The sequence below is a fragment of the Lepidothrix coronata genome, unplaced genomic scaffold (genome assembly GCF_001604755.1).
Source record: "Lepidothrix coronata isolate B3197 unplaced genomic scaffold, Lepidothrix_coronata-1.0 Scaffold228, whole genome shotgun sequence".
NCBI classification, from domain to species: domain Eukaryota; kingdom Metazoa; phylum Chordata; class Aves; order Passeriformes; family Pipridae; genus Lepidothrix; species Lepidothrix coronata.
The window spans coordinates 961980-970853 of NW_016690408.1; the positions used below are offsets into that span (position 1 = coordinate 961980).

General features: G+C 42.8%; 1 protein-coding gene across 2 annotated transcripts in view; it reads right to left on the reverse strand.

The window, feature by feature from the left end:
* Positions 1 to 3746: 3746 nt before the first annotated feature.
* LOC108506711 (BMP/retinoic acid-inducible neural-specific protein 3) overlaps positions 3747 to 8874 on the reverse strand; it is a 159408-nt gene continuing 154280 nt past the window's right edge. For both annotated transcript variants that reach the window (XM_017834046.1, XM_017834047.1), the window contains exon 8: positions 3747 to 5213. In XM_017834046.1, coding sequence (XP_017689535.1) covers positions 4097 to 5213 — 1117 coding nt within the window. In that variant the 3' untranslated portion in view covers positions 3747 to 4096. The remainder of the gene's footprint in view (positions 5214 to 8874) is intronic.

Genomic DNA, 8874 nt, shown 5'->3' on the forward strand with positions numbered 1-8874 from the left:
TTCAAATATGGATATGTTGGACTAAAAGGTTCCATAAAACAGAGGAGTGTGGAAGTGTTTTGACGAGATACACTGACATTTTTAAATGCATGTTACCACCCAAGAACTAATCTGCAGACAAGTTAAAATCTGCACCATTTCTGGGAGGCAAAACTGTTTCCTTAGCCATAATTCACACCTTAATGTTCTTGGTTTGGCAGGGAAAGAAAGAAATTGTTACTCCTTGTGCACTCATGCAGTGTCATCTGTGTTGTGGCCACGCTGCCAAATTTGTGAACCCAGAATGTCTGAGGAATCCCTACACTCCTGTGCCCTGTGGAGAACTGACATTTTACACACTGTGACCCAGGGTTACGGGTTGCTCCACAAGTGCTCCCTGTGTGCAGAGCAGTGCTGGATGTGTGCTACATCTGGAATAGATTTTGTGCTCAGAATATGCAGCTGAGTGGAGAGACCCAAAGCCAGTCGTGCAGCCCCTGGAGTGCCTCTGGCTGGGTGTCACTGAGCTGGGTGTGTCAGCACCGGCTCTGGGGTCACTGCTCCTCACTAAAGAGGAGCCATAACATTCCTTGGTACCAAACTCCTTCCAGGGAGATCTTGGGTTTAACTGCAGCGGGGCACAGGGGGTTCTCTTCCTTGTTTAAAAGCACAGTAAAATGAGATCGTGGTTCCTTTTTTCTCCACATCTTTCCCTGGTTTCCCCCTCGCACTCCAGCTGCCTTGGCAGGAGCTGCCCCACCCGGAGTGTGCTCCTGTTCCCGAGGGTGACTGTGCTGGCACAACAGTTCCCATTCTGTCACTGCCTGCCAAAGAAACAACAGCTGCTGGATTGCAAAAGATTGCTCCTTCCCCACATCCCATGGGCCTTGGGCTGTCCCAGGTTTAGATGCAGCTCAGCACAGCAGTGATGGGGGAGTTGATCCCTTTTCCTCCTCGGTGCTCTACAGTGTTTTGTTTTGTCCCTGGAATATGGGCTGTATTTCCAAACAAAAGACCTTCTGACAGCTGTGGCACTCTCCTCCCTGTCTCCAACCTCTCTCCTGCACAAGCTGTTCGCTCAGCCTGAGGAAAACTGACTTTTTTTTTTTTGCTTTTGTGTCTTTCCTGACTTGAAGTATCTGCCAGAGAAGCACTTTCCCAAGACGTGCAGTCAGCACATGCACACCTTTGGAAGCAAAGGCCCTCCCTCAAATTTTGGGAAGAAACACCCTGAAATGCAATTCTAGCTTTCTCCAACTTCAGGAACTGGAATTTGAACACATTGGGTTCCTGCCTATATTTTTTTTTTAGTAAGAAATGAGAGAAATGAAAGTTTATTCGCCTTTACTATGCTTTCAATATGATTCAATTCAGCTGCTGTATCCTGAATTTTGTCACCCAGATGTTTAGATCAGTCTGAGAAACCTAATTCTGGTTCCCAGCTAGTGATAAGGTACCCTATCCTTATTGCAGTCTCTTCCCACAATCAAGCTTCTAGACATTAATTTGGCTCCCAGACTTTAGACGTGACCTGAATTTGCATGTGCTTGGAAAATGGTGTTAGGAGAGTTTTGGATCAGACAAACCTTCACTTCAGCGGGATGGTGAGAGTGTTCTAATTAAAAACTACCAGGGTCTGATGTCCAGCACACAGCAAATATGTAGAGCACACAGTAAATGTCATTTTCCAGAGGGAAATGGGTGCACACAGATGGAGCCACAGTTCTTTCTCCCCCACCATTGGGTGCATAGATTAGTACAAAATTTTCTTATGGATCAAGTCATTGAGTGCTTTGACTGCTCTTTTTTTTAACACCCGCTGGAGTTTCTTTTTGAGAACATAGAAAGATTTCAGTTGGTAAAAAAATGCCAAAAGGGAAATATTATTGTCTCCTGTTTGTACTTGAGAACCAGATAAAGCTGTGACTTATTCGTTCTCACTGTTCCCTTAGGGGTTTTTTCTCCTGTTGGATTTATTTTTATGGAATCCAGTTCTGGGAAAGGAGAAACTCTCCCTACTCCATGATCCTGCAGGTTCCAAAATCCAACCCAACTAGGAAAGGAAAAATAGCCATTGAGGAACTATTTTAGGAAGGAGCACGAAAGAAGGGGAGAAAACCCCTCAGCCCATTCCCTGTGACAATTAGCATTTTTCCTTAGTGAAGAGAAAACATAACAAATGCCCCACATTTCTATTGGAACTTTTACTTTCTATAAGCAGAAGAGGATTATTTTTTTTTTCTTTTTGTTCACTTTATAACATCAGAGTTTTTCATGTATTTAAAAACACTATATGAGGTACTATATGAGCAGTAAAATCCAACTATCTAATTTTACAAGTCATTACAGCTGCCAAAGACAGAGCAAAAGAAAGACTTGGAGATGAAAACAGGAATAGTGAGAATCTGAACTGGGAAGGTCTTGCCAATGCAAGAGCAGGCCAAAATTTGGACATGCAGGTGAGGGGCTGAGATATGTAATTAATCAGCAAAAGAAAGCTGTAAGCAGAACAGAAACAGAAATTCATCTAGAGGTTGATTGCCAAAAAAAAACCAAAAATTGCTGCTTTTAGTTCTGGGAACTTCTAAGTATAGAAGGTCTGAGGAACTATCTGAAGGTGGGGTGGTGAAATAGGAATCCTTCTAAAAAATTGGTGAAGTCAGGAGAGACAGGAATCACTAAAGAACAGAAGGTTTCCCCTGGCAGTGGCTTTCTGAAGTATTTGTGCATTTGTATTTTCATTTGCTCCCATTCACTTCTGAAGCATTGCCTTTCTGGTGCTGCTGTGGTCCAGCCAGAAGTGAGGAGCGTACCTGAAATTCAGATTAAGCCACAATTCAAATTAAATTGTAATACAACCAACTGAAAGGAATAAAACTGAATTTAATTGGAATTAATTTATGTCTAGATGAATTAAAATTGTGTATGAACCAAATATGGTGGGGTTTTTTCCTCTCTGTGCTTGCTCACAAAATGGTAGTTTCATATGTAATTCTTTCCCATTTTAAAAACACAAATTGACTTTTAAATTTCTGACATAGATTCAGACTGAACGTAAGGAGGTGCTATTAAAACATTTTGTATCAATTTCCTTCACTTTTCCCTGTAGTTACTAACAAGGACTTCTGAGAGCCCAGCCATTTGTTCTGTTCTCTTGCAAGAGGTAACAAAAGCTTCTTGGAAGTCCCAAGTTCTGTTTTAGATGGGGTTTTTTGCTGCTGGGACGTGTAAAATAGCAAAGAACCTGATTCTGCCCCACAGACATGCACACTGAATTAATGTCATTAATTTAAAATTACATTTATTTGCACTTTCGTCCTTATAAACTAGATCTGGATTTTGATAGCTGCCATGTATCTGCAAGTTTTATTTTTTAAAACTGAAAAATGTTGCAGTGAAAGTACATCTGTACCAGTGAAAAAAATATATCCACCTACTAAACAGCTGCATTGTCAGGGAAATGTTTAAAATGAATTTGAATCTGAACAGCATGGATTGTATTTAGGTAAATAGTTCAAAAGAGATAATTCTGAATATTATAGTGTGTGAATTTGGAGGAGCCAATGTATGCATGTGCTTAATTCTTTTTGCAGATGCACGTTCTAAAAATAAAATATTCTATGGCTTTGACTTTCCTGCAGTTCCTGTTAAAATCTGGAGTCGCTCTCTTGTCTTTACCTCCCCCTCCTGGGTTCAACCCACACAAAAGTGTATCAACGTTACAACTTTTGTGTCAGAAAGAAGAATCCCACAGCGTTTCTTTGTAATAACTGTTCAGCTACAAAATTTTATTGGTATCCTTCTATGTTCCCTCTAGAGGATGTAATGCACAAAAGCATTGCCACGGAACATATAAAATTACAAATGAAATTTATTGTAAAAAGTAGAACGTCTCCTAGACTGGTGTCAGTATTTATTTCATTCATAAACCAAAACTGCAGGTATAATATATTCATTGTCAGCAAGTTCATGTGTGTAAATTGCCATCCAACAGTATTGACTGATATAAGACAGATATTGAAAAGACAATTTAAATGTACTCTTCCAAACATAAACTGTTCCACAAAAGCACTGTAAAAACTCCTTCAAGGTTTTGTGTTGTGCTTCACATTCATGGTTAACTACATAATTTGGTTGTGTCATAATCCACTGTGTTTGGCAATTTGGCATTAAAGGCCTGCAAAGCAGATTGGATCCTCACCACCTCGCTGGTTGACAGTTTGAGTCTATGACGGAGCAAGCAAGAGAAGAGGTCCAGGCGACGTTGGCCGGGGGGAGAGAGTTTATTTACACGGTCCCGGATCTCCAACAACTGCAAAAGTGCCGAGTCCTGTGAGCCCTGAGTGTAGGGGTAGTCCAGCTGCAAAATCAAGTCTCGAATTGCCTCTGGGTCGAAGTGCATGCTGTAGCCAAACACTTGGATGTTATTGATTTTCATGTAGCCCAGGTTTCTGGAGGGATCGATAAACTCCAGGGGTTCGTAGTAGATGCTCTCGTTGCCGTTCGGACCGTTCGACTTTATTCGACTCCTCAGATAGATGTGCACGGTTTCAAAAAATGTCTTCCACTTGTTGCCCAGAGTCAGCGTCCAGTTATAACACTGCAGGGGTAGGTCCAGCTTAGTCCGCTCCCAGTCTGGGAAATTATTTTCGTTCACAGGCATAAACCAGCTCTCAGAGTGGCTGCCTCCAAAAGGGTTGACATAAACAGCGAGGACGGGCTCTAAGGTGCTGTTTTTAGTCAGGCAAATCTGCAGGGAGAGGCCCAGTATCATGTGCACCAGGCTGGACTTGTACTTGTTGCTCTTCAGGGTGAGCAGCATCCTCTTGCGCCACGAGGGGTCGAACCAGCTGTTGAGGCGCATGTCGTTGCTGATGAAGATGGCGTGGACCTCGATCCTCCTGTCCGTCTTCTGCAGCAAATACTTCATCTCCAGGTCCTGCAGGTCGGTCTCGAAGCCGATGTAGTGCTCGGTGGAGTCGGCCACCTCGGGCTTGCACAGCCCCTGGCTCAGCATGTAGCCGGCGTTGCAGCTCCCGCAGCGGGTGCGGTTGTCGGGGGCGCAGCTCAGGCAGGCGGGGCCGTCCCCCACCGTGCAGGGCAGGAAGCCCTGGCAGGCCACCTGGTCGTTGGGGCACGTGCACGTGTGGGTCTCCTCGGAAAAGCTCCCCAGGAGCCCGTTCTCGTTGCAGTAGAGGAAGGACTGGATGCGGTTGAGCCAATAGTTGGACGATCTGCAACGGGAAAAGAGCTCGTTTAGCACAAAGAGAGACCCGCACACGACAAACACGACTTTGCTATAGTTGATCAGAAAGAGAAAAATAAAGCTGTTTTTAGTATCAGATTAAGGCACCATAGGCAGATGACAGCATCTGCTGTCACATAAATGCGTGGATAAATTGCCTCTTAACAGTGCAAAATCACAAAGGAAAAGTTTCCTTACAAACTCACAGGCACGACAGAAACAGTTGGTTGGTGTATTTTCTATCTCTGTACCTCTGTCAAAGAGGACTGACGAAGAGCCATTTTTCTGTAATTGTCTTCAGATTAACTTCTTGAAATCCTGCACAGCTGAGATGATTTTTCCCCATTCCATTTGGGACACAAGGTGTTTTGTCTGTATCTAAGTGTCCCTCCATTTTATTTTGAAGGTTTTCTTGGGTACTGGCTGGAGCTGCACTGATTCATAGACAGCGAGCCAAAATGCTTCCTTGGAATAGCAAATAGGACCCTGCACCCCTCCCAGATAAATTCAGCCTTAATTCTTCTGATAACTTCCAGCACTGCAATGTCTCTGCAGGAAGCCAAGAATGAACATGCTGTGTTTATTTTGCATCTTTGGAGACAAAATTAAAATATCACTTTCATGTTCTTCTTGGCATCTCATTTTGGTTTCACCAGAAGAAACAGTTAATGTCCTACATCCCACTGGGAAAACAGACTGAAACCAAGGGTTCAGGCTGATGAGACAGAGTCACTAGAAGAAAGACAATGCGAACAGCAGAGTTACATGGAAATAGTCAGAAAAATTATCTTCTTTCTTTGTGTTTTTCAGTTCTTATTATTCCCAGCAATGCACACTTTAAAGAACTTGTTTTGTCTGCTGCAGTCAGATCTATTGTTGCCACATGAATGATGATGGTTGTACAGTTTCTTCCCTTTTCATTGCATTGTTTCAGAGAGAAAAGGCAAGAGACTTATTTACTGCTGACTTACTTTTTAAGTCACATCTGAATTTGTCTCAAGGAGACATCCTTTTTCTTTGTTGTTGTTCTTTTTTCCTAACTTTCAAATTAATGATAAAACTAAAAATCTATGGCATCTCAAAGTCTGATTCTCTAGAAATATGAAAATGAAGTTCAATAAAATTACATCAATTTATAGATTTATAGTCTGGTGACTTTTTTATTCTTTTTTCCCCCTTTTTTTTTTTTTGATTGGGAACCTTGGTTGTTTAGGGTTGGGTTTTATATGCATGTAGTCACTAGGTGTTTTCTAGAAGCATAAGTAAATATATTAACATCCAGGACTTGAGTGCCTTACCACCATTCCTCTTTGTGCTTGTTTGAAAGTCAGAATCAGCCAAAAGGGTTTTGGCGAGTTTATCCCTTCATTTCCCGATTAAAAATCACAATTCTACAAGAAAGGTCAATGTTGCAATCTAAAAGTTATTCCAAAACTGAGCAGACTCGAAGCTCATGCTGTCCCAGGTGGAATGGGAAGCTCTGGACTGTTTTTACAGTGCCCTGCCCCTCCTGAGCTGTCCCAGAGCTCCCAGGGGTGCTGTGACCCTGCTGCCCATGGTGGGATGAGCTCTCCAGCCATGGTCCATCTCACTGCCATGGTCCCACAGCAACCAAAACAGAGAATATTCTTGTCCTAAGGAGGGAAAACTCACCTTTCAAAAATCTCTCATTACAGCTCCTCCCTAACTCTTTATGGCCCTCTGTGCTTATTAAAGAACTGATGCTGAGTCCCCAAAGCTGCTGGATGTAAGATAGAAAACTCTGCTTTATTTACTTTCCTGTAAATCTTTGGTTATGCCATTTGCTTCACAATAGCCTTCATAAAGTTGTTACCTTCTGATTTATGACATTGGACAGATAACTGGGCAGAGTGCAAGACTATTTCATTTGCATTTTAATCTCCAGGTTTTCTGCCTGTATTGTTACACCCAGGTGGTACCACAGGACTCCTCTATCGAGGTTTAGCATGTTCAGCAGCTGATATTTATGGGGTTTGTCACTGGGAATTTTAGCATCCTCTTCCACCTCTGCTGGGAACAGAAGTCCATGGAACACGTTTCCAGAAAGCCTCAATTTACACAGACCAACTCTGAGCTTACAGCTGTGGGTTTGAGTTCATCTCAGTGGAGGACAAACAACCGAAGAGATTTTATGAGTGAATGTTTGAATATCGATTTATTGAGGGGTGTGGGGTGTCACTGGGAAGGTTTTGTCACAGTGATGTTCTCTGTGAGGAGAAGCCAGGGGCTACCCCATCCCAGACACAGCTGAGCCCATCCAGTTCCAACTGCTTCCAGCCAAAGCTGTTCTGATCCTGACCCAAAAGCTTTTTTATCCTATCTCTTTCATTTATTGAAATTGAGTCATTGAAATCAACCCTTCAAAACTGGCACAAACTTACAAAAAACATGCAAAGTCCAGGTGGGGTTTCTACGAAAACATGAATATTGATTGTCCTGTTAGTTCAAAACATGTTGCCTTTACAGGAAATAGGTGATCAAGCCACTGCTCTGACTTATGAGCACTGAGCCAGATACCCCACACAAACCACACACTGCTGCCCTTTAGTTAAGCCCCCTAAACTGGCTCTCCTTTATTCTGGGCTCTCAATCTCCCCTTTGACGGCAAAGAGTTCCCAGTCCCACAAACCATGTCTCCTGTGTGGATGAACATGTCCCTCCTATGGAATTATCAACAATCACCAAGTTTCTTTCAAGAAACACCTTCATGAGAAACATAAATCTTAATTCTAAAGCATATTTAAAATATTTGTCTTTTTTGTTGTTGTTGTTAATCACGAAAAAACTTTACTTTTAAAAAAAATATATTTTTCCAGCAGCAGTCGCAGGCTTGATCCAAAACATGTGCTTCCTCCTGTTCAGTACACTGTGACTTTAAATGTAAGAGCAGAGCAGTATGGTCACCCTATATAATAGCTGTAGCAACTATTTAATCATGATATGACACTTTTACCTCCTTCTCTGCCTCACTAAGTGCTTAACATCTGCTGTACATCAGCTGGCTCAGGAGCAGATGAAGAGTACTCAGTGAGGCAGATGCTAAATGAAAAAATGAAGACAATTTAACAAGAAGTGGATGGGCAGTAAAATACCCATCACCTATTTTCCCTTCCTTTGGAGGCCAACTCTAATATAAATCTGTAAGACAGCAATATCAACACCAAATGCACTCACAGGCTTCTCTAAAATGTCCTGCTCTTGATCTTGTGGGATCATCTCCCGGGAAGGACAAATTAGGCTCCAAGTACTTGGTTTCTGTGCTCTGATTCAAAACAAGAGCAGTAATTGCTGCTAAATTTGATAATGGTCTTTATGTGAATGCAGTCTTCTTCTAGAAATCAGGGTAAAACTACCAACTGTACAGAAGACCAGCGAGTGATCAGAGAATCCCAGAATGGTTTGGGTTGGAAGGGAACTTAAAGCCCGTCTAGTCCCAACCCCTGCCACGGGCAGGGACACCTTCCACTATCCAAGCCTCATCCAACCTGGCCTTGGACACTTCCAGGGATCCAGGGGCAGCCACAGCTTCTCTGGGCAACCTGTGCCAGGGCCTCCCCACCCTCACAGCCAAGAATGTGCCTTGCCCTGGCTCGGGGCTCTCCCTTCCAGCCGTTTTTTGTACCCCACGA